The sequence below is a fragment of the Rhineura floridana genome, chromosome 3 (assembly GCF_030035675.1).
Source record: "Rhineura floridana isolate rRhiFlo1 chromosome 3, rRhiFlo1.hap2, whole genome shotgun sequence".
Taxonomy (NCBI): Eukaryota; Metazoa; Chordata; class Lepidosauria; order Squamata; family Rhineuridae; genus Rhineura; species Rhineura floridana.
Window position 1 is genome coordinate 140,625,268 of NC_084482.1, and position 24,897 is coordinate 140,650,164.

General features: G+C 44.5%; 1 protein-coding gene across 8 annotated transcripts in view; it reads right to left on the reverse strand.

Moving 5' to 3' along the window:
* The window catches only part of IQSEC1 (IQ motif and Sec7 domain ArfGEF 1), a 588,187-nt gene that overhangs the window by 272,445 nt on the left and 290,845 nt on the right, over positions 1-24,897 (reverse strand). Inside the window, exon 1 of one of the 8 annotated variants that reach the window (XM_061618153.1) lies at positions 103-199. The exons of the other annotated variants lie outside the window; for them this stretch is intronic. Within the exon in view, the coding sequence (XP_061474137.1) occupies positions 103-170 (68 nt within the window). The 5' untranslated portion in view covers positions 171-199. Of the gene's footprint in view, positions 1-102; positions 200-24,897 lie in introns of those variants that run through there. 8 annotated transcript variants of the gene reach the window in all.

Sequence of the window (24,897 nt, forward strand, 5' to 3'; positions counted from 1 at the left end):
GGAACTCTACAGTTGTAAGAAGACATCAGAATGGAACATAGCCATAGGCAAACTGTTCGTAATCTAAGCCCACAGGGCAGGCATACAAGTTTCAAAAGGTACCTGATTGTCCTGACTGAAATGCAGTATTTCCACATCAGATTCCACATTGCGCTGCCATCTCCCTTCATGACCTCCTCTGCAGTGTTGCAAAAATTACACTTATTCTGAAGAATCCAGTGAAGCAGTACATTTAGCAGGCATAGAGCAAAAGTTAGCCAAGTTACAGGAGACAGCTAGGCTCTGATTCACGATCTCAAAAAGACTCCTCCAAACTCCACTGCCTTAAACTGAGCAGTTCACAGAGGGAAGCCAGCTTTCCCATCTGAGGTCTCAAATTACTGCTTTCTTCACAATTTACAAGAATTGTTTACATTATTCACTAAGTAGGATAATTCAGCGTTGTTTGGAAAGTAACATGTCACTGTTTTGAATGATCAAGTTAAGAAATTCACAGGGTATATAGATCTGTCTACTGGGATCCAAAATAGCATTTGCTAGAACTGCGTGCTTACGACATGCATTTAAATCATACAGTGGAGGCTGTATGAATGGCCAACAGTTGGATTTTTAAAAAGTTGTCTAGCGCCAAAAGAAGTAATGAGTCATTTTCCAATGCTGGGCCTGAACACAGTGTAGGAATTAATATCTAAACATTTTGTTATATATATTATATCAGTCAGCTAGGACCATCAGTTACACTTTTCAGTTAGCTGAAATGGAAATGTTTCAATGAAAGAGGGATAAGCTGTATGAGGATCACATCATGTATGGTAGTTGGTTGATTTTATGCAGCTACAGCTACACACAGTATAATATAGCACAAATATATATATTTAATAGGTACTGTATGTTTGTTAAGCGTTACCTTTTGCTCACCACACATCCACAATAAATTGTAATAATAAGAATCTCTGATTTGCTGTGCTGATGGGTATCATTCAACCTTGATGGATCCTTTTGCCAAGGCCATCGCTAGTCAGTGTCAGGAATTTTATTAGGACATAAATCCTTTGCTTCATGTTGAATTCATGGAACAGTTTACACACAAAACGAAGCAGAAAACCTAGCCAGTTTCTGATGGATAAAAGAGACTAAGATAAGTATTTGAATATTTTTTAAAGAAGTTTTTAAAGATGATTTCAAAGTTTTTTAAAAAATGTTATTTTACAAAGATGTTTTTAAAGATGTTTTGTTTTAACATATTTTAAAGTCTGTTTTTAAGATGTTTTAGAGTGTTTTTAGTGTTTGTTTGCCACCCTGGGCTCCTTCTGGGAAGAAGGGTGGGATATAAATAAATAAACATTGCAGTGCTAAGAAACAAGAAGCCCAATTAAGGCCACTTTCAGAACAAGCATGCTTTTGTGCTTTAATCCTTGTTTTGTTTATCTGCTAAACAAAGCCCTATAGAGTGAAGAAGAAGGGCCAAACAGGGATGTTATATTAACTTATTTACTGTGAAGACCACTGTTATCCCAATTTGCATTCATAACAATATCATCACATTCAGGGGCCATACAAAATGATTTCATCACTTTCACACCCACAAAAAGTCAACTTCATATTAATTCTAAGCCATTTCCTTTGCAATTTAAAGTTAGCATACTAGAAAATGCATTCACCTGTTAACACCCATTTCAAGATGGCAATGTTAGGAAGATCCCATACAAACATTCTGAAAATTTGTGTCAAATTGATTTCAATGTGTCTATTCTAAAGATCACTAAATTCTGATTCAATCTATTATTTCTAACTTAAATAGCATAATCTGAACTTTCTGTATGCTCTAATAATCTCTGTCATGAATGTCATTTCCATTTTTCAGATATTAAACCAACTATGCTAACGATGAATCAAAGGCCACCCAAGAGATGCTTTGTATGATATTATCATATTTGATTTCATTTGTATTGAAAAAACATATGCTCACCTTACTGTGTTATAAAGGCCTCTGTTTCACTGTAGTCAAACAAAGTGTACACTGAGCAAACTACACATTTTCATTTCTTGAGCTTTACATGTAGTTTTTAAAGGGTCAAACTACATGTTACTGTTATAGGATTGGGGGGTTGGCATAGATGATGTCTGTGGGTACAGAGCCTGTAATCCTGTATCTGAAAGTTGGAATCTGCAGTGAAAGAAACCTGTTCTACTGGTCAAACAAGTTCCTTTCATAAGTTAATTTTCATAAGTTAATAGTTCTAGCCAAGTCAGTCTGTGAGTTAATGGGCCTGCTAATATACGTATGAAAGAATGTGGTCCGGAGCAATCCTTTTGCTATAGGAACTCTGGAGGAGACTGATTCCCTCACTGTGATCCTGGGTGAGGAAATCTGCATGAATTAACCTGGTGTGGGGTGGGAACTAGAAAGACACAGAAAGCTTATCCGCAGGGCAGATTTTCTTCATAGTAAAGACACCACTTTTACCTCCATTGTTTATTTCCACTGTCTGAACTGCATGCTCAATGCTAGCTGCAAATGCGATGATTTCCATTCACACAAGTAGGCTTTCCTCCATGAAGGAACAATCTTGCTGTTTCCTAATGACCTTGCCCTCTAATTTTACATTTCTACTCCCTCTGGTTGCTAGGGAACTGGGCATGCACTTTTTTTTTACCAGCAGCAGTAGCTTCCGTTTTAAAAAAAGGGAAGAGTGAAGATCTGTATTTCCACTCCCTCTGTTCAGTAGGTAACTGGGCATGTGCAAAACAGACAATGCAGAGGACAGAGTGTTCTAGCAGTGCAGGGAAGAGAAATGGGGAGAACCTTCTTTTAAAAAAAACCCTCTAAAGTTCATACCTCCCCAAAAACCAGCTCTGCGTACTCCCTTAGTATCAGCACCTATCACACTCTCCTTCCCTCTTTCACCATTTGGTTCTCTCTCACTCTCTCCAGAATGAAATATATCTGTTCCAACTGTCCCACCCCAGTGCAACATGCATACCACTCATTTTTCTACACCCTTATATCTAGTTCTTGCTCTCTCTCGCTCTCTCTTGCTCTGTGTGTGTTTGTTGGAGAATTTTCCTCTTCCTCCTGCCACCACAGGAGGGGTCAAAAGAGAGGTGTCACTACTCGCCGTCCTAGCTCCTTGCTTGCAACTTTCTTTCCCGTTGCATGGCTGCAGGCACGCCACTCTGCTCTCTCTCAAACTGCTGCAGCACCCAATTTCTTATAGCAGCAGCAGCCAGACTAGCCATAAATAGCCAATGCATCCTCCCCAGCTGGCTGGGCACTGTGGTTGCTAGGTAACTCTGTGGATAAGTCTCTTTGACCCCCATCCCTAAGTTTTGCATAACAGTGTAAGGCTGTTCAGAGCTCTGTATTTTTACTGTCTGCCTGAGAAAGCCCTGAGAAAGTATAGAGCATTGTTTGAACAGTGTAACACAGTTACATAAAGCTTAGAAAGAGAGTCAAAGAGAAACAAGAGAAACATGCAGCCAGTAGCCACAGCAAACTGTGAAGGGAAGGAGGGCTGGTCATAGCCAGCCCAAGCAGGCAACACACTTCTCTTTAACCTAGAACAGAGCAGAAGGAAGTAGCTGGATAGAAAACAAGAAGCAAAATAGAATTCATGGAGGAAATAGTGGGTGTGGAAAGAGAAGAGGCAGAAAGTTATGATTCACCAACCCACCAAAAAGCATTGAAGCAGTGTCTGCAACCATGTGTGGAGCCATATTGTTCGCAATTTTTCATATTATTGGCAGATTGGGTTATTCCATATTTACAGAGGGAAAACAGCATGATAGCTTCTGTTTGTGGGTAATGCCATGTAAATGATGCAAATTAAGAGGGGATGAGAAGAGCAGCGAACACATAGTAAACCATCATGTGGATTAGCCCAGAGACATTTGCTTTGTGTGCTGGACCCCAAGCTATGGCTTTGGGGACTCCCCTAGAAACCTAATGGGAAAGCAAGATCTGTTGGAGTATTAATGCTGTGTGCATTGTATGCTCAGGTTGTATGTATGTGTAAAATATCATAAAGGCACCAGAGTCTCCTCTGACCTTCATTCCAAGGAAACCTAATCCTGGGTAAGCACGTGAATCCCTGGAAGTTCCTCACCACTCTGTGATTGGGGTGTGTGCAGCACGATGTTAAATACATAGTGCGGAGCTCCATACAGTGTTTTGTTTTTTACTTAAAAGTAAGCAATGGGGGCCAATCCAGATCAAGACAGCAGCATGTGGGGAGATTTAATTCTCCCCTCCCACAATGCTGTGAAAAATGCACTCTCATATGTCAAATAGTAAAAGAAAAAAAGGTCTCATTAGCACTAATGGGATCTTCTTTTGTTATTTGGGTGTGTGTGTGTGTATGTGTGTTTTTACTGTCACTGCAGTGGGGGAGGAAAGGATTGAACCCCACCACCACCACCACACACTGTGTTCATGATCTGGATCAGCCCTTGTGTTTACTTTTCAGTAAAACAAACAAAAGTTGCACATTCCTAATTAAACATACCATGTAGTTTATTTATTTTAAATAATTTATATCCTGTTTTTAATCCCTCATGAGATCAGAGAGAGCGATATTCAAAACAGTAAAACAAAATGAAAATGCAACAAGAAGACTCATAGCAATCAAAATATCTAGCAGGGCTCAAAGGGCTGATTAAAAAGTGAGGTTTTAGCTACCCTCCTAAACTCAAGCAGCAAAGGAGCGATACAAATCTCCCGGGATTCAGAGTGGGAGAAGGAATTGCCTTCAAAGCCAGCTCCAGATGATCCCACTACCCCAGAAGTGCAGGGGCATGAGGGAGGAGCCTACTGTGCCAGAATTTTCTAGAACCCAAAGAAATTACATTGCTCTCATCTGATTGTCTGCCTCTCCTGCCCTGAAGTCAACAGCAGTTAAAACCTAGTTTGCAAAACAGGTTAGGCCCCTTACCTGATGCAGCTCCAAGGCAGAGCTAGTCCCTAAAATGAAACTGAAGCTCTATTTAAGGCTCAGTCTGGGATTGCCTGATGCTGAACCATTTGAGTTCTCCTGATACGATGCTTCCAGACTGAGTTCCATGTGGAACTGTCCAGGATGCTCCCTGAATCCAGAACCCTTGCCTTACCTGAATATTACCCATCTTGCTCTGTTTTGCCAGAATCGGAACAATTGCCTTGAATCCCCTACTTGGGTTGAAAGCCCCATACTAATGAGGTCATCACCTGCAATGGAGCACCTCTTCCCCTACCTCACTTTACTGAGATTCACTGCTCTAAAGCAGCTTCCCCTTGAGCCTGGATCCAATATCAGAAGTGAGCTTAATTGTTGTTATGTGCCTTCAAGTCGACCACAACTCATGGCGACCCTATGAATCAGTGACCTCCAAGAGCATCTGTCATGAACTACCCTGTTCAGATCTTGTAAGTTCAGGTCTGTGGCTTCCTTTATGGAATCAATCCATCTCTTGTTTGGCCTTCCTCTTTTTCTACTCCCTTCTGTTTTCCCAGCATTATGGTCTTTTCTAGTGAATCATGTCTTCTCATTATGTGTCCAAAGTATGATAACCTCAGTTTCATCATTTTAGCTTGTAGTGATAGTTCTGGTTTAATTAGTTCTAACACCTAATTATTTGTCTTTTTCACTGTCCATGGTATCCGCAAAGCTCTCCTCCAACACCACATTTCAAACGAGTTGATTTTTCTCTTATTTGCTTTTTTTACTGTCCAACTTTCACATCCATACATAGAAATCAGGAATACCATGGTCTGAATGATCCTGACTTTGGTATTCAGTGATACATCTTTGCCTTTGAGGACCTTTTCTAGTTCTCTCACAGCTGCCCTACCCAGTCCTAGGCTTCTTATGATTTCTTGACTATTGTCTCCATTTTGATTAATGACTGTGCCAAGGTATTAATCCTTGACAAGTTCAATGTCCTCATTGTCAACTTTAAAGTTACATAAATCTTCTGTTGTCATTACTTTAGTCTTTTTGACGTTCAACTGTAGTCCTGCTTTTGTGCTTTCCTATTTAACTTTTATCAGCATTCTTTTCAAATCATTACTGGTTTCTGCTAATAATATGGTATCATCTGCATATCTTAAATTATTGATATTTCTCCCTCCAATTTTCACACCTCCTTCATCTTGGTCCAATCCCGCTTTCCGTATATGTTCTGTGTATAGATTAAACAAATAGGGTGATAAAATACACCTGTCTCAAACAATTATGTTCCGCATGGTAGAGATTTCATTCCCATCCCCTGTACACTCCTTTCTGTGCAAGGAACAGACTCCCACCCCTGTGAATGGGAAGACACATGCATAAATACATATTGCTGTCCCATGATGTCGCTACTGGATTGCAGAAGTGAAACCTGTGTAGGAAAACTTCCTTGTGTGAAGCAGCACTAAATCAATGTAAGAACAAACATTTTTAGGGTAGCCACCCCAAATCCAAGCTCAAAATTCTATTTACTGAAATGCATTGTTAACACAGGTGTCTTAAGAAGAGGATATCAGGTGTCCATAAGATGGAACTTCTCCTGAACATCTGATGTTGTGTAGGTGAGTAGTGTATAATTAAGTGATAATGGCCAATTAATACTAAACAAAGTATATGAGTTGAATGTTGTTAAGCCCATGTTCCTAAACCAACAACTGGTGACCTGTTGCTATGTTAGGGAAAGACACAGTGCAGGGAAGGCTTACCTGTGGCTCTCCAGATGTTGCTGGACATCTACTCCCACCAGATCCAGCCAACATGGCCAATCAGGCATGATGGGAGTTAAAGTCAAACAACATCTTGAGGGCCACAGCTTAGCCACTCCTGAAATAGAGGAATCATTCTCTCTAACTCCAGAGGCAACTGCCCTACCTCCACAATATAGAGATATACTTAGATGAAGCGTCTAGTTTGCAACAGCCTGGTCTTCACACACCTTATGTTTACTTTAATCTCTTAGTGTTCCACTTATTCAAAATGGTGAAAACTAAAGCAGACTATGCAGAACTCCAAAAGCATCTATTCCAAACTGGATGTATGCACAACAAAAATGGCAGATGAGATTCAAAGTGCAAAATGTTTTTCCCTCTTTCAAAACAGGGTCATCCCATGAAACGGACTGGCAGTAGTTTCAGAACAGACAAGAAGAAGTACTTCTACACACGATCTATAATTCATTTATTTGATGTGATAGCAGCCCTTGGCTTATATAGCTTAAAAACGGATTAGACAAACCTATCAACAGCTATTGGGCATGGGAGCTAAATGGAACCTACAGATTCAGAAGCATTACCAGCTGCTACGCAGAGGGTGCAGGCAAATGAGTGGCTGTCAGTTTCATGCCCTCCTTATGGATTTCTGAGAAGCATCTGGCTGGCCATTGTTGAAAACAGAATACTGGGCTGGATGGGCCCTGGGTCTGATCCAGAAAGATTCTTCTTACGATCTATGTAACGTGGCTGTCACCCAACATTTCACGAACATTTATCCTAACAATCAATACTATATCCCATCAACTGCATTTTCAGCCTTATAGGTTCAGTAATACCCCATATGCCCTGACGCTTGAATACTTTAATGTCCTTACTCATCTCTGACACCTAGGTTTTAAATAGGAAAATACTCATTGATGCTTCTTTGTCCCAGTAGCCATTACTGCACCTTAAAATTGGTTTGCAGCTACCTCAGTCTAATCCAATTAACTCTGCATAACAGCCCCTGCATGCCATTCTTAAAGACAGATGGCAGACTTTGGGACTTTTCTATTATGTCCAGCTCTGCCACTCGCATTGTCTTGCTTACTATACAGCTTCAAGAAGAGTCCTGGCGAACATGAAAGCTTCTTCAGTACATCATGACATTTTAGTTTGTCATAACAAAGCTGGTACCCTACTGCAGAGGAGGGGGAACCTTTTTCAGCCTGAGGGCTGCATTCCCTTCTGAGCAATCTTTTTGGGGTGTGGGCGAATGCAAAAGTGGGCAGAGCAACAAGTGTACATCTTTGTACAGTAGGTTAGTTTCTACATGCACACTATCCTCCATCGGGGCAAGCAAGAGGCATTATCAGAGATCAAGGATATATTCCAGCCAGTCAAAAACACTCAAGGAGCATGTGAAGCAGGGCTAGTGAGAGGTGTAGTCTGGGGAGAGTCCTGAGGGCTAGATACAAAGGTTTGGAGGACTGTTTTTGCCCCTGAACCTGAGATTCCCCAGTCCTACAGTAGGGCCCCGCTCTCTCAGCTGATCACACCAAAGAGGGCTAGCATGCTACAGCTGATCTTCTCCTCCTCCTGTGCGATCAGCGGGTTAGGGTCCAGACCCCCATGCTACAGCTGATCCGCTTTTCGGCGGGGGTCTTGAACCTAACCTGCTGTATGTTGAGCCTCAGCTGTCCCAGAAGGGACAGGAAGGAGGGAGGCATGAATTTCATGCGCCTCCGCTGCCAGGAGACACAGGAGACTTGGAGTTGTTGGGTCTGAGCGAGACCTTGGGGAGGGAAGCGAGCCTGAATTCCAGTCAGTTCCCACGGAAGACGCGATCTCCGAGGAGGAGAGCGTGCCGCCCCCAGTTGCTGCTGAAGACCTGTTGGGGGAAGCTCCAGCAAAAGTGCCAACTCCTCCCTTACCAAGCAGTTCCCAGGATGCCACCAGCGTGACGCAGCCCCGACCTTGAATCCGTTACTCAGGAGCAGGTGTCTTCCGATGAGCCGTTACAGACACGCCCCCCCATCACCTCGCTCCCGCCACCGCAAGAAACGGACAGGGCAGAGACAGGACTTGCAAAGGAGTCAGAGATTACGATTGAAAACGTTCCCTACTTAAGCTTGCCGTTTACAGTGGGGAGCTGTTGTGTCAACTTCCTTCATACGCCGCAGAGCATGTCTAGAGTGTAGTTAGGGATTTTAGTGTTAGTGCAGGTTTTTCTATGAAGCGCAATTCCTTTGATGTATCCATTACTTTAATAAAATGAGATTTAATTGCACTCGTGTCTCAGCCTCGTAGTTCCGGCTCTGGATGGGACACTGCATGAGTGGGGCCCTGTACTGTGTATTTTGGATTTTTTTCTAATGGACCATGACTATCTAAATTTTTTGTGAGTATAAACAGAAGTTTTAGGAATAAATTCTCTTGTCATGTCTCTACCACCTTTCCCTTTTCCTGGAATGGTTCATGGTTAAATATGCAACAGAACTTGATAAGTGAAGTGCCTTTGTCATGTGGTAAAGGTGAGTCTGACAGTTTCAAGGACAACACAAAGAATCCCGTTCCGTGCCCGGGACCTACCGGGCAGAGGGACGAGCTTGCGGCCGCTGTCGATGTCCAGGCCGCCATCTTGGGGGATGCGTGCACACACGGCGCGCTGGCGCGCCGTCATGTGACGCGGCAGGGTGGCGGGGCGGCTGAAGGCTATTTAAGGCCGCCCCGCCTGCTTCCCGCCATCCAGTTCAAATTTCGGCGGCAATCTCGGCAGCCGCAGCAGCAGCTTCGGCGCGGCTTCTTTCGGCGGCAGCTTCAGCGCGGCGCGGCTCCTTTTGGCGGCAATCTCGGCAGCCGCAGCAGCAGCTTCGGCGCGGCGCTGCTCCTTTCGGCGGCAATTTCGGGAGCCGCAGCAGCAGCTTCGGCGCGGCGCGGCTCCTTTGCCGGCGCACGTGGGCCTCCGGAGGCTTCCTGAGGCAAGGGTGGCTGGGCTGCGGCGAGCCCCCCCCAGCCTCATTGAGAGACAGGGAGGCAGCGGCGGCTGGCACCAAGGCCTATGCGGCGAGAATCCTGGGGCAGTCACTACGAGGCGGCAGCGCAGGATCGGATCCAGCAGCGGCGAGGACCACAGGCTAGGCGGCCTTTGGCTGGCAACTTTTAAATTTAATTATTAATTTTAATTAACGCGGGGGTAGGTGGGCACGGCCCCAACCATCAATCCTTGCCACGTGCAGGGCAATTAGGCTCCCCTCCAGGATAATTGGGTGCCGGGAGGGGGTATAGAATAAGCAGGCGGGCCCCTTCACAACGTTTTGAAATCACGTCGTTTTGTAAGCGGGGCCCCTATCTCCCTCTAGTATGCCACCCAAGAAAGGACAAGGGGGGCCAAAAGGGAAAGGAAAGGCCCCCAAAGCAGGGGGGAGATGCCCACCCCCAGCGGCGGAGGGGGCAAGGAGTGGGGAGGGGCCACCATGGGCGGCCATATTAGCCAGGTTGGAAGCCCTAGAGCATGGCTCAGGCCATCCTAGTGCACCTCGGGACCAACCTGTGACAGGGAAGGAGAAGGACCCACCACCCAAACGGTCTCGGGGGAAAACGCAGCGGCCAGTGAACAGTGCTGATGCAGGGGCTGTTGCTTCCATCTTAGCACGACTGGATGTGCTGGAGGCCGGGCCCAGGGTTGAGGCGAGGATGCCCAGCATAGAGCCAGGCGCAACTCCCACCTTGCAAGCAGCACCAACAATGCAGCCCACACAAGGACCTTCGGCGGAAAGCACACAGGGTGAGTCCTCTATCATGCCACAACAACAAGGGCAGCGGCAGTGGAGCTGGGCCCCCTGGGGGTACCCCTACTGGCCCTTTTCCCCACCAGCGGTAACCGAGGGATATGGGCAGGCAGGGACTCCCGCCAGCGGGGGGGAGGTTACGCCACAGCAGCAGCATCCCCTAAGGGAGGCCTGCGAGCAGGTCTGGCACCTTGCTGCTGGGACGGCGACGGAAGGAGGGCATCAGCCTGCCCTGTCTGCCAACCCCCCCGCAGAGATATCCGACCCCCTGGGATCAGTCAGAGAGGGGGCCATACCTTTTGGGGAAACGTCTGCCCCACTGGGTTTTCATCTTCTGCCTGCTACGAAGGACAGAATATGGAGGGGAGAGTACGTGGACCTATTCTCGCTCTTGTACAGGGAGCCGGTTGGGAAGGATAAGGATAAAGGGGAACATGCAGAGCCCGATAGGCCCAAGCGCCGACGGGTAGAGCGCTCTTGGTCTAACTGGCTGCCTGCATTCCTTACGTACATGGGGGTGGTAATACAGAGGCAGCCTCATAGGGCCTCGGTACTGATCAAATACCTTGATATCATATATCGGGGCTACTCTGAGTTTCAAGGGACGGCATGGCTGGACTACGACCAGGCGTTCCGTATGAGGGCGGCTTTTGATACATCCCTCCCCTGGGACAAAAAGGAGGCTGACCTGTGGCTGCAATTTATGGCACATTCTAGACCCATGGCAGGTGATAGGGCGGACAGCGGCCATCTCTTGGCGCGCCAGGCATCAGCAACTGCTTCCCGCGGGCCTGCGGGGCAGGGGGTTCAACCCCGCCTGCTTTGCTGGGAGTTCAGCTCGCGTGGCCTTTGCGGTCGGAGCCCGTGCAGGTTCAGACATGAATGTGCCATATGTGGGGGCCCCCACGCCTGCACTAGCTGCCCCAGGGGCTGCCCCTTCAGGGGTGGAAACAGGGATTCGGCTGGCGCAAGGAAGACAGGGGCTGCAGGCGCAGCTCAGGGAAAGGGGCCCCAGCCCAATTAAAATTGCCGAGCTCCAACACTTACTCCACCTTTACCCCCTAGTCCAAGATGCCCAGTTTTTACTCGAAGGCTTCACAGTGGGTTTTCGGATCCCCTATTTGGGTCCCAGGCGACCTTTCATGTCCCGCAACCTTAAGTCAGTGGAAGGCAGGGAATCAGTTCTGAGAGAAAAAATTAGGAAGGAAGTAGTAGCCGGCCGGGTTTTGGGCCCCTTTGCTGCACCACCCATCCCCTCACTCAGAGTTTCCCCGTTGGGCCTCGTCTCCAAGAGGGCACCAGGTGAATTTCGCCTGATACACCACCTGTCCTTTCCACGGGGTGAGTCAGTCAATGACTTCATCCCAGCGGAGCTGTGCTCAGTCCGCTACACATCATTCAACTGTGCTGTGCGAATGGTCAGGGACTGCGGGGTTGGGGCCCTTATGGGAAAGTGTGACATCAAGTCTGCTTTCCGCCTCCTCCCGGTCCACCCACAGGACTTCGAGCTGTTGGGCTTGGCTTTTGAGGGTGAATATTACGTGGACAGGGCATTGCCTATGGGCTGCTCTATATCATGCTCTGTTTTCGAGCGCTTCAGCTCCTTCTTGGAGTGGGCGGTCAAGAGGCACGCAGGCTTGCAATCAGTGGTACACTATTTGGATGATTACCTGTTTGCGGGCCCTGCGGACTCAGGCACCTGTAGGGCATTCATGGCACATTTCGCGGGGCTGGCTGGGGAGCTGGGCGTCCCCCTCGCGGCCGAGAAAACTGAGGGCCCATCCACCGCTATCACGTTTCTGGGCATCGAGATAGATACGGTGGCCCAATGCTGCAGGCTCGCTCATGACAAGTTGGGGGCCCTCAGGGAGAAGATCTCAGAGGTGGTCAGTTCTAATAAGGTGACATTAGCCACTCTCCAACAGCTGGCAGGCCATCTGAACTTTGCCTGCAGGGTTGTAGCGCCCGGCCGTGCCTTCCTGCGGCGCGTATATGATGCCATGGCTGGCCTATCACGATCCTACCACCGCACACGGGTGACAGCCGCTCTTAGGGCTGACCTGACAGTGTGGTCCACCTTCTTGAGGGAATTTAATGGGGTCTCCCTATGGAGAAGGGATCGCCTGTTGGAGGCAGAGCTACAGGTTCACTCCGATGCCTCGGGTGCCTTCGGTTTTGGGGTCATTCTTCATGACTCATGGTGCCACGGCAGCTGGCCGCAGGGCTGGACACTGGCTGGCCTGACCAGAGACCTGACGTTCTTGGAGTTCTTCCCCATTGTCGTGGCCGTACACCTCTGGCCCGACAAGTTGGGTAATTCCTCAGTCCACTTTTGGTGCGACAACCTCCCCACAGTGCACGTTATTAACACCCTGTCCTCTAGAAACCCCAACGTTATGCTTCTGGTGCGAGCATTTGTGCTCCAATGTCTTCGCTATAATATTCAGTTCCTGGCGCGCCACGTTCCGGGTATTGACAATAGTATTGCTGATGCTCTATCACGGAACCAGATGGAGAAGTTTCGCCAGCTGGCACCATGGGCAAGGGCTCTGCCGGAGGTGTTCCCCCCAGCGCTATGGGAGATTGGAGGATTGAATCAGAAAGGGCCATAAGCCTTTCTGTGGCGCCCAGCACTTTGGCCAGCTACCAGGGGGCAGGTAGGGATCTATCAAACTTCAGAGAGTCCAGGGGTTACGCCCAGGAGTGGCCCATCCCGGTCGAGCAGCTTATGGAGTTCTGCGTGGAGGGGAAACGGAGAGGCCTTTCAGTCAGGACCATCAAAGGTAAGCTCTCAGGCCTCGCTTTCCTTGCGAAGGCACGGGGCTTTCAGGACTACACGGGTGACTTTAGGGTGCGCTGGATGCTGGAGGGTTGGTCCCGCGAGCGCCCTTGCCCCCCGGATGCACGCCTCCCCTTTTCCCCGGAGCTATTGTTTGGCCTGCAGGGACAGTGGAAGCACTTGTGTTCTTCCCCTTTCGAGGCCCTGCTATATCATGCTGCGGCCCTCACTCTGTTTTTTGGGGCCTTCCGAATTGGGGAGGTGGTGGCGGCTTCTAAGATGGATAACTCCCTCCGAGCTCTGCTAGTCTCTGACCTCAGCTGGAGGGCAGAGCGGGCCCTCCTGCGGCTCAGGCGGTCTAAAACGGACCAGCATGGTAAGGGGCGCCTGGTGGTATTAGCCCCATGCCGGCAGCAAGAACTCTGCCCAGTAACAGCCCTGCGCGGTTTTGTGGCAGCGAGGGGGTCGCAGTCAGGGTACCTATTTATACATAGGAACTCCCAGCCCCTTACCAGATACCGGTTCTGGTCCGTGGCGAAGGCCGCACTGGGAAATTTAGGCGTGGACCCCAGTAAGTTCGGGACACACTCCTTCCGGATAGGCGCGGCCTCCACGGCGGCCCTATTGGGCTTCTCTAAAGACAGGCTTCAGGCTGTGGGCGGGTAGTCCTCGGACGCGTACAAGGCCTACGTTAGACCACTTGCTGACACACACGACGCCAGCGGCTAGATGTTGGCCCCCCCAGCCCCCCCTTTTTTTGTTGTTACCCAATGTCGTTGTTGTTTCAACAGATCGCTGGACAAGATCGGAGCAGCCACGCATCCTCCTATGTGGCCACAGTATGATGTTCTGGGCGGGCCGCAGGGCGGCGAAGTCTCGCTTTGGCACGCAGCTGGGGCTCAGTCAATGGGCCGCAGTGCGGTGGCTGGGACGTTGGGGGATGCGTTGGGATGGGCTCCTGCCAGCCTTGTTTCAACCGGCTGTGGAAGTGGCAGTGCCCCAGGTGCTGGTGATCCACCTCGGGGGCAACGACTTGGGTCTGTTAAAGGGCAAGGCCCTAATTGAACAGGCATGCGGTGACCTCCGGGCCATTGCACGTCGCTGGCCGGGGGTGCACTTAGTGTGGTCAGACATCCTGCCGCGCAGGAGGTGGAATTGTACCGGTGACCCACGAGGGATGGACAGGGCACGGAAAAAGGTGAACAGGCAAATTCAGAGGGCCCTTAGGGACTTGGGAGGTTCTGTCATCCACCACCCAGAGGTGGGCCACAACAAGCTTGAGCTGTTTCGGCCTGATGGCGTCCATTTGACGGACACGGGCAACAACATCTTTCTAAGGGACCTGCAGAAGGGTTTACACCAGATTCTTATCGGGTGTGGGGTAAAGGGGGACTAAGCAGAGGCTTGTCCCCCTTCTGTGGCGAAGAAGTGCGGGAAAAGGTTAAAGGGAAAGGGCAGCTAGGTGACACCTTTAGGCACCTTTGGGGGTGACAGGCGGTCCGGAGGCCTGCAGCTCAGGGCTACACGGCCCGGGGACAGGGTACGGGCCGCCTTTGGGGCCAACGTGCCTCATCCGCTCGGAGTTTCAGGGCTCCGAGGGGCGGTGATGCGGGTTGGACCCCCTACACATCTTCAGGGTGTGGCTGGAGCTGGGGGGCTGGCACAGGGCAGCCCCAGGCTCAGGCAGGGCATGGTCGCCCGATAGCTGCTAACAGGCTTTGCCTGGATCACCAGAATGCTCCCGCCCTTAATCTTCCTTCTGCAGGTTCATTATTCAATTGATTCTGTTTAAATAAAGTGGCCCATTATTTACCCAAGCAATGGTGTCTGTGTTTTATTTCGGCAATAGGCCGCAATAACTTTCACTAAGGAAACTAGATCATCTAGGGTACCTTTCCTGATTGTTGTTTTGATAAAGCCATGTCCTTTGAGCACATGTCTAACTTTCCACAGAATAGCTTTTAAACTGGGGTAATCTTGCTAATTAACCTGTACCAATTTTCACCATTGGTATGAGTAATTAAGACAGATACAAAGCCAGATACAAAAAACATTGTCTTCTAATTCAACCCAAGTATATGTGTAAAGGGGTACTTGGTCTAATTTGCCAAGAGCCTCAAAGCAAAATCACACCTTCCAAATAGTCTTTTTGAAAAAGAGGAAATTTTCTGATCCAGGGTGGGGATGGAGAAGGATAAAGGAGGGATGAAGTTACCTATCCTAGGAAAATACTGTATGTCGTGTTTCATTTCAAGATGTGAATAGCTTCTTCTAAGATGAAATGGGAGATTTGTTTAGCCTCTCATGTTAGTGGTGGCCCTCTGCCAGGCTGTGAGCCCCTATGAGTACATGACCAAACTAACCATTCATGCCAGCCCTGTTTGGCAAACTCAATAATACCCCACATGTCTAGACACTTGAATAATGTAATGTCACTAATTTGAAGAGGTGGTAAAGATACTGCACAAAGTCTGTAAGAGATCACATGCATGCACCTAGGCAAAGTAGGGAATTGTTGAAGAAATAACCTACAGGAGTCTAAAAGCAGGACATCGCTCTGTGTACACAGAGAAGGATTTTTACTTCTGTGTAAAAGGAGGTAGTCAAACACCCTCAAGTGAGCATGTTCCTGGCACAAGTGACAAGAGAATGTTCAATGAAGTTGCATTAAGAGATATGTGAGACATGAATTTTGTACAGTTGTCATCTGGGAAGATGTTTGTATTAGACTACTGTATCTATCATTTTTTCTAGTTCTAACTTTTAAGGTCTAGTACAGCCTAGTTTCGGGCATACACTGCAATAGGGAGAAGCCCTAGACACAAATGTCTCCACATTCTAGTTTCACAATAATTACCAAGGTAGCAGGAAAGGTGTCATAAGAGTAAAACATTTTATTCTAAAGTTTTAGAGAATCCAAATAAGTAGCTGCTATTTCCAAGTTCAGACCTTTCATGGTGTTAAGATTGCAGGTGAGTGAAGTGCATTTTATCATGAAAAAATGGAAATGGACTGCCTTCAAGTTGATCCCGACTTATGGCGACCCTATGCATAGGGATTTCATGGTAAGAGGTATTCAGAGGGGGTTTACCATTGCTTCCCTCTCTGAGGCTAGTTCTCCCCAGCTGGCTGGGGCCTGCTCAGCTTGCCACAGCTGCACAAGCCAGCTCCTTCCTTGTCCGCAACTGCAAGCTGGGGGGCAACTGCACTCCTTGCAGCTTGCCCTTGGCTGCACAGGTGGCAGGGCAAGTAACCCCTGAGCCACTCACTGTGAGGTGATCTTCAGCTGGCCCTTTACACCCAGGAAACACGAGCGGGGATTTGAACTCACAGACTCTGGACTCCCAGCCAGGCTCTCCTCCCCACTATTTATTAGATTTATATCCCACCCTTCCTCCAAGTAGGAGCCCATGGTGGCAGATAGTGGTGTTCTGTCATTTTCATAACCTGAGAACTCAGCAAAGGGTGACAAATGCAAGGGCTACATGTCTTAAAGGTTTTGCATGGAAAGATGCAGAAAGCTCTTACATTATTTATGCATTTGCTCAGTGCATGCTATTTGGAAGTTTGTTTCGGTTGGCTGTCTCCCATCATTTTATTATTAAAGAGACTCCCTGCAGAATGTACAGCACAAGCTGTAAAAAATTCATGGAATGATGGTGTGTGCTAAAGAGGAGGTAAGGGAGGATATACACTCTCAGCTGCTTTGTACTAGCAGCAAATTTATCCAACACTAGTTTCCTTGGAGAGCTGTACTGCAGGCACTATGACTCACAGAGAAGCTCTGGATGAAGTCACTGTCAAGTGAAAGCAAACAATTTGTTCTTAGCAACAACTACAATTGTGAACACTGCACACAAGTTCAGAGCAGGTCTCCATTAATTTCCCACTACCCTTTTGATTTGCAGCATCCTGCTATTGGGTTCTCCATGATATACAGAGGCCCAAAGGAGAGGGACTTATTTATGAGGCAATATAGATAGTGATCTAGCTGAGATTTATCTTTTGGGGTGTAATCCTAAACACACTTAGTTGGCAGTAAGCCCCATTAAACTCAGTGGCATTTATTTCCAAGTATATATGCACAGGATCAGGATGCAAGACAGGAGAAAATTAGTGTCTATTTCAGGGGCTGTAAATGCACATAGTAGTAAAAATAGCACTAACTCTTTTTCCTGCATACTGCTGTCACTACAGTTCCCCCTCCCACTTACGTATAAGTAATTTTCCCAGTTCATTATTATATACATATTTCAAATAATGCTCAATAGCTTTTTTCTCCCAAAGAAGCTATGTAAAAGTAAGATTTTAATATTAGGCCATGTTGTCTTATCTCAGTCTGGACTGATGACACTGAAGTTCTAAGCACATGGTGCAGTCCTCTCAGAGGTATAAGAAGAGAGAGCAAGAGAGGGTGAGCAAGATTCAGAATAGGAAGCCATGCTTATCATTCTTGCTTTGTCTAATTCAGTAATATCCAAAATACAGATTCAGAAGAAGATCAATTTCCCTGCATGTGCAAGGCCCCTTTTCAATATTACTGAAGTAGTATGAGAACAGGAAGTGTAAGGCACTTTTGACCATAGAAACTGTCACTTCTGAAATCACCTGTGTCCCGAAACCCCTAGAATTGACAGCACAATATAACTGTACCCTACTGTCTCTACCCTTAAAATACAAGTAATGTACTCTAGTTAAAACTGATTAATCTCATAATATCCACCACTGATATGATAAAACAGAGGCCTAAATAAAAGCAAAAACAGAAGATCATAATGACACACTTGATCTGTGCATCTGTGCCTTCCTTTCAAACTGCATGAAAATTAAAGATAATGACTCTCTTAGTGGCCTTTATTGTGCAAATACAGGGTAAACATTATGAAGGTAGATAGGAAAGTAATATAGGCCTGAAGGGTCTTGCAACAAAAATGCTGGGAGAGAAGCAGCTTCTAAGGGACTGACTAGCCCAATTCAGGCACTCATTAAAGTTGAAGGTTTGAACAAGCATCAAGGCAAGGGGATGTGCACAAGGGAGCACTGGGAGGATGTGATCCACTCTATTTTTTCTGGCTTATTAACTGACACTAAGCCAGAATCCCCCAGTTCAGATGTAATGGGAAGATCTGGAGTAATACAAGTCACGATCTGGTATGCAATAGGAGGAAGAAAGGGATGAGGGATGAGTGCTCAATCCCAATGCATATTCCTGGTTTCATAAAGCATAGTTTATGAACCTGCAAACCATTTGGCCTAAATTTCAGTTGTATTACTATTTGTGCAATCAGCTTTAAATGATCCATGAGATGTACAATAAATGCAATGATGTATATGCTAATCTCAGCAAGGCTTAGGGATGAAGCCCATGTTGTATACACCATGTATAGGTTGTAGAAAAGTTCCTTCCCATTTTGAGTGTTCCAGGACAGGGACAGTTGCCCTGACAAGACACCATATTCCTGGCATTTTCTGGGTGAGATGTGGACTTTAACGATGACAGTAATCTCCATGGTAACTACTTCTATGTGACAATTCTATTGTTGCCACAGAGAGGTCGTTTTCATCAATATCCCTGTGAGAACTGAAATCTCCTCCAGACATTATTCTTGAGCAAGTATGGAGGATTGCAGTGACTGACCTTGGAAGAATGATAATGATTCAATGTTTAACATTGCTGGGAACAGATTTTTTAATCACCTGTTGCTTTATTTTAAATATAGTATTAATAGCAACATTTCTCACAGTGCATTTTAGAAATACCTAAAGTAAAGAAACACTTGACTTAGTCATTCTTCACATAACCTGTAGCAATATCATATGATTCTGCGATGGTTGTCACTGACTAAATGAGCATGTGAATCTCTAAAAATATGGGGGAAACTAACAGGCTACATTTGGGATACAGTTCAAACTTGGGCTACACACACTGAATTAGCCATGACTTGAGAGCAAACCTCTGTTATGGGCCAAAAGCATTGCATTTTATTTTTTTTGCAATATACATGGTACATGATCAGTTGTTCTAGAATGATGAGAGAAACAAACCAAACATTCCTGATCTCACCAGACTTCAGAATGTCTTCCAGCTTGCTCCAATGTTTGGTGCCTTCTTAGAATATATGAATAAATCAGAGATTATCCAAGGATAAATTGTGTGGCTCTGTATATCAGTAATTAATATAGTTATAAGGACTTCTTGAGTAAAAAGGGTGGCACTAAAGTATGCACAGAAAAATAATGAAACAGTCTTTAATGAGTTAGACAATTTTTCATTGCTCAGCAAAGACAAGGCCTAGGCTTCACCAAAGGCCATTTTGTACCTTAAGAAAGCCATATGTTATTCTGCAAATAAAAAAGATTTTCCTGCAGCAGTAGCAATACCAGCATACCTATACAAGTTTTCTTTTCTGCTTGAAAGCATCTCTTAAAGAGATTAATTCACTAATCAACAGATACATTTTTATACCAGTTGTGTCATATCCTTTTCAGCCTTGGGTCTCTTGCACTTCAATGTGTGGGTGCATGACTTCGATACAGAGTATTATAGCATCTTGATTATCTTCTGCTGTTTTTAATAGCTTGGAGCCCAGTGATTATATTTTTCTTCTAGCTGAGTTTGCAAAATGCTTTCTCCCTTCACAGAACTTCAGTATGAAAGGATATTAAGAGTCTGAATGGTACTGTCTACACACAGAACATCTAGTGAGCAAAGTATTAATCAAAATCAGATTTTTATTTCAGGCCATATAACACACACACATTCTTGCACATCCACCCACTGCCTCTCCACCTTTTTCTTCACACACCCACGTTCCTTCTTGTCCTTCTGTCACTTTCCCAAGTACATTAAGATCAAGTTACCTCTAATGAAGAAGAAAAACTAGAAGTGTCCAGAAACTGGATAATATATTTTAAAATTCATTATACGTTCTGTGCATCCCTGCTTTCACACGTTATTTTAAGGCAACAAAAAGGTTTACTTTAAATATCCTCTGAGTGTCCTATGTATTCCCATATCAAAATGGTAAGGGCTTTTAATGCTATCATTTTTGTATTACGTGTATATACACATCATCTTGTATGTAAATCCAGACTTTTCTTTTTTTTTTTTTTTTTCAATAATTTTTATTCAGATTTTCATAAAACATACAAGACAAAATCATAAAACATTCAAAGACAAAAAACAAAATCAAAAATAGTTAAACAAAAAGAAAAAAAGAAAAGAAGAAAAAAAAAAAAAAAACAAAAATAAAAAATAAAGAGTAAAATATTGACTTCCCATTTGTCAAAGATCAAATCAGTTATAAGTCTATAATATATAGCAATCCTGTCTCTTAAGTCATATTATAAAATCACTTTCCTCCAGTAGTTATCTTACTTAATCATCAAATCTCATAAACATTACTTTATTCTTTCCACAAAAAGTCAAAGAGAGGTTTCAATTCTTTAAGAAATATATCTATCAATTTTTTTTTCCAGATAAGCATATCGATTAATCCATCTCATTACTAATTATGATAATCTTATTGTCATAACCATAGTCAAAATAAACATTTCAATTAATCCATCACATCAGAATCTGTTAGGTTCAGTAATTTCAGTAGCCATTGTTCTATTATCTCTATTAGTTCCATTTTCCATCTTCCATCTTCAGTAGTCTTGTTAAGTCCAGTAATTTCAATATCCAATCTTCCATTATCAGTATTCCATAATAATCTTGCTGTCAAAGCCATAGTCATATAATAAGAGTCTGATGGGAATTACCTCTATCCCAAATATTTTCTTGCCATCCATTCTGAATAAGTTGCTGAAATACTGCTGTAAAATCATATCTCTGTTCTTTTTTTCAAAATACACTGGGTCATCTCTTAAAAGTTTTTCCATTGTCACATGGCTGCAGTTAATTCCATAGATTTTCTCTATATTGGGCTCCATCACATCATTCCAGTCCAGAAGATAATCCATGCCATTGATAACTTTATCTCTAGAATCTTCATTAATTTCTTCAGAGATAACATTGAGTTCCAAACAATAGATTTTATTTCTAAAGTCCATAGACTCCAAATCTTGTTCCTGTTCCACGTTTGTTCCAATCTCCGGGATCTCCTCTCTCACAGGGACCCCTATTCCAGTCTCCAGGGTCTCCTCTCTCACAGGGACCCCTATTCCAATCTCCGGGGTCTCCTCTCTCACAGGGACCCCTTCCAGGGTCACCTCTCTCACAGGGACCCTTATATCTTTAATCTCCTGCTTCATTTTACTCAATTCAATTTTCGTTATCTCAATCTCATTCATTATTCTCTGAAACATAGTTATTTCCAGATTCTCAGCCACTTTCTTAATTGCCATTTTAAAAGAAAAATATAGGAAAACCACTTCTTATTTCAGCAACAATTGGGTTAATACTCCAAACTTGGTGACATCACAGTATAAACAGAGCAGACAGCCTTATCTCTCCAATAGTTAAGTAAACAAAATGCAGTTCCCAGGATCGAAGCAATTAATGGCAATCGTCAAGAAACAGATTCGTCAAAATAAAATAGACCAAAAAGAGAGTAGTCTCAAAACAGTATAATATTTTTCAAAATAAAAATCTGGAATAGAAATCCCTCTTCTGTGTGTATCTTTAGAATGCAAATCCAGGACAGCTTTTTGCAACAAAAACAGAGATAAGCTATTAATTAGTGCGTAGCAGAAAGAAGTTACGGCTCCCCAGTGAGATGTCAAAAACCGATCAATCTGGCAAATCTCTTTTAAACAGCAACAATTTAAGTCAAGTAAAAGAAAAATATAGAAAGAAGGGTGCTTGCCTGTTAGTGCGTTCTCTCTTAGAAGATAAGATGAACGTTCGCTTTAACAGATAGAGCTTGCTGTTGAAAATCCGTCCCACCTTCGTCGGCTGGACCTCGTCCCATAAATTAATGAGATCTGGTCGTCCCAACAAAAATAGGCTTTGAGGTTAATCTCTTCGTTTCTCCCTACCCGGGAGAAGTTTAATCAGTCAAAAAAAAAAGAAAAAACTGACTGATATATCTGAATAAGCTTCTTTTGAGGCAGGAGCCCGTCTCAAAAGCAGGCACAGGCTAAGTCACCCTTCCCGGAAGTGATGTAAATCCAGACTTTTCCAGTTGCAGGATATGCTCCAGTAGCGGTCAACCAGGCAGCACAAGAACGTCTGGTTCCACGCTTGCCTTCCCAACGCTGGGCAAGGCTGCCAGTTCCTGAGAGGGGCAAGGCACAGAGAGCTCAGAGCAGTGCAGGCATGGTGGCAGCAGCACCCACACTGCTCTGAGCTCCCCATGCCTTGCTGCTACCCCTCTCATGTACCAGTAGAGACACTCAGCATTGGGTGGGCAGGTGAGCAACACCACCCTGCCTGTGCCACATCGCCAACTGGAAAGCTCTAAACATCGGTAGATGAAAAACAAAATATTTATGTGGAGAACATAAAGGAATTGTTTAAAATTCCTTCCAATTAATATGAGATAATACTAGTTAGGCAGGTGCTACCCAGGACTGAAAAAAGTGATCATATAGTTAAATTGTTTTTAAGACTTAAATTAAAACATTTGGTGAACAAATATATCTAGTTGAAACAGTAACTATAAGAACAAACTGCATATCCTAGTTAAAAATAAGGTTCAATCTTCTGCAACATGATTTGGCTAAGTTTGGAAACTTAACTTCAAAAAGGAGTTTAAATGCTTATTTATTTATTTATTTATTTATTTAATGTTTGTTTGTTTATTTATTTATTAAATTTATCTCCCACCCTTCCTCCCAGAAGGAGCCCAGAGCAGTGTAATGCTTCTCTTACACTGTTGGAAATCAAGGGGTCACTCACAACTATGTTTGACTACTCAGAGATCATGATTTAAAAGGTCATAATTCCTTGAAAATGACAGGAAGAGTTTCCCTTCCAGCCCTGCAATCTCCATACGATAAACAAAGCTGCAATTAGCAGTCAGAAGAGCAACTTTTTGTAAGATAACAAATGCAGTGCTTTTAATGGATTTTTAGATTGGGGGAGATAATACAATATGTGTTGCCATGTATATTGAACTACTTATACATGTTTTTTTCATTAAGAAGCTATTTTGAATAGTAAGACCTCTGAAGATTAGATTAAAACATCATGATAAGCATAGCATACATGTCAAATTAAATTGCTTGTTTTGTTATTCCATTACTTGGGCAAGAACAATGCATCCAACACCCAGTCCCATTACTTTTGATCATCGCTCACCATATATCATTTCAGCTTTCTGTCAGAGCTGCTGTGGTGTGCAATTGATTCACAGCATAAGAAACAAGCTGTTCTATTAAAACTTTCTCCTTGTAGGAACATTAATCTGTATTACATGAAACTCAGTGACATTCCAAATAATACCCAAGCACTATTTACCTAATAAAAACTTAACAGCTATTCTGCTTGTGGAAGAGAAAAATCAGACTGAATTAAAAGAACCAATTAATGTTTAGCTTATTCGTTTTAAATTAAATGGTATCAACAGCACAGCATCACCTGAAAATGCAGGCAGAGAAGCAGCAATGGTTACTATAGTTAAAAGGAACAAACAGATTTACAACCTTGTAATAAGTCTGCATTGATTTCCCCACCACACCCCTTTGCTCTCCATGCAAATGTGTCTTACAGCAAGTGAATGCAGCAGCCTGCAGCCATTCAGTTTTGAAAAGCATTTTAGATTTAATATTTCCTTACCTTTTATAGAAGCCATGAAGAGGCTGGAGACATAGAAACTGCCAATAATCCAAGCAGAAGGCCTTTAACTTCAGCATTTTAAGAGTTCAACTGTAGCAAGTAGAATCTTGCTTGCTATCTTTATAAAAGAATATTCTACTTTTTAGAGAGAAAAAATAGATCAAATGGTATTGCATACAATACCCTTCCCCTTTCCTACGCAGACAGCAGTGTTTTTTCCTAGTTGCTACCAATATATGCAAGCTCTTTCTCCACATGGTACTGCACCTGCATATCTACAGTGCACTACTTAATACAAAGAGACAGTAGCACAAAGGCTACAAATTCATTTACTGTGTTCATTTCTCCCCATTTCACCTAATCTTCAGAGTTCTTGCACATAACCAGTATTTGCTATTACACATGCACAAAAGAGAATATATGTATATATATATTGCTACTTCCAGTCATTCCCAAAGCCGTTTGATAAATAATTAGCATATATTCCATTCAGGAATCTTGAGGGCCCTTCATAAAGCATCCCTAGAGCTCATCAATTTTTGGGAAAATACAAGCAAGTATCACACTCTGCTGACTAGAAATGTTCTGTGATCCCAGAAGATTTAAGAGAGCACCATGTAGAAACTCCTCAGTTCTGTAACTAAGCAGGATGCAACTTTTTTTAAAAAAAGCCAGCTCCTCCTGTGTGAATCACATCTGCTTCATTGTCTGCCAGCACCTATGAAAAATGTTGGTTTCCTTATGACCGGGAGTGGAAAGGAGGTGGGAAGTGACAAGCGTAAGTGTGGACCCTCCCCCCTCACAAAATAAATTATGCTTATCTTAATCCCAACACACTTTGCCAGTTAAGGTCTCTGTGAAGAAAAAACTAATCATCTGAACCACATGGTGCACAGTGGGGCACGCTCCCAGCTATAAAAGCCAGCAA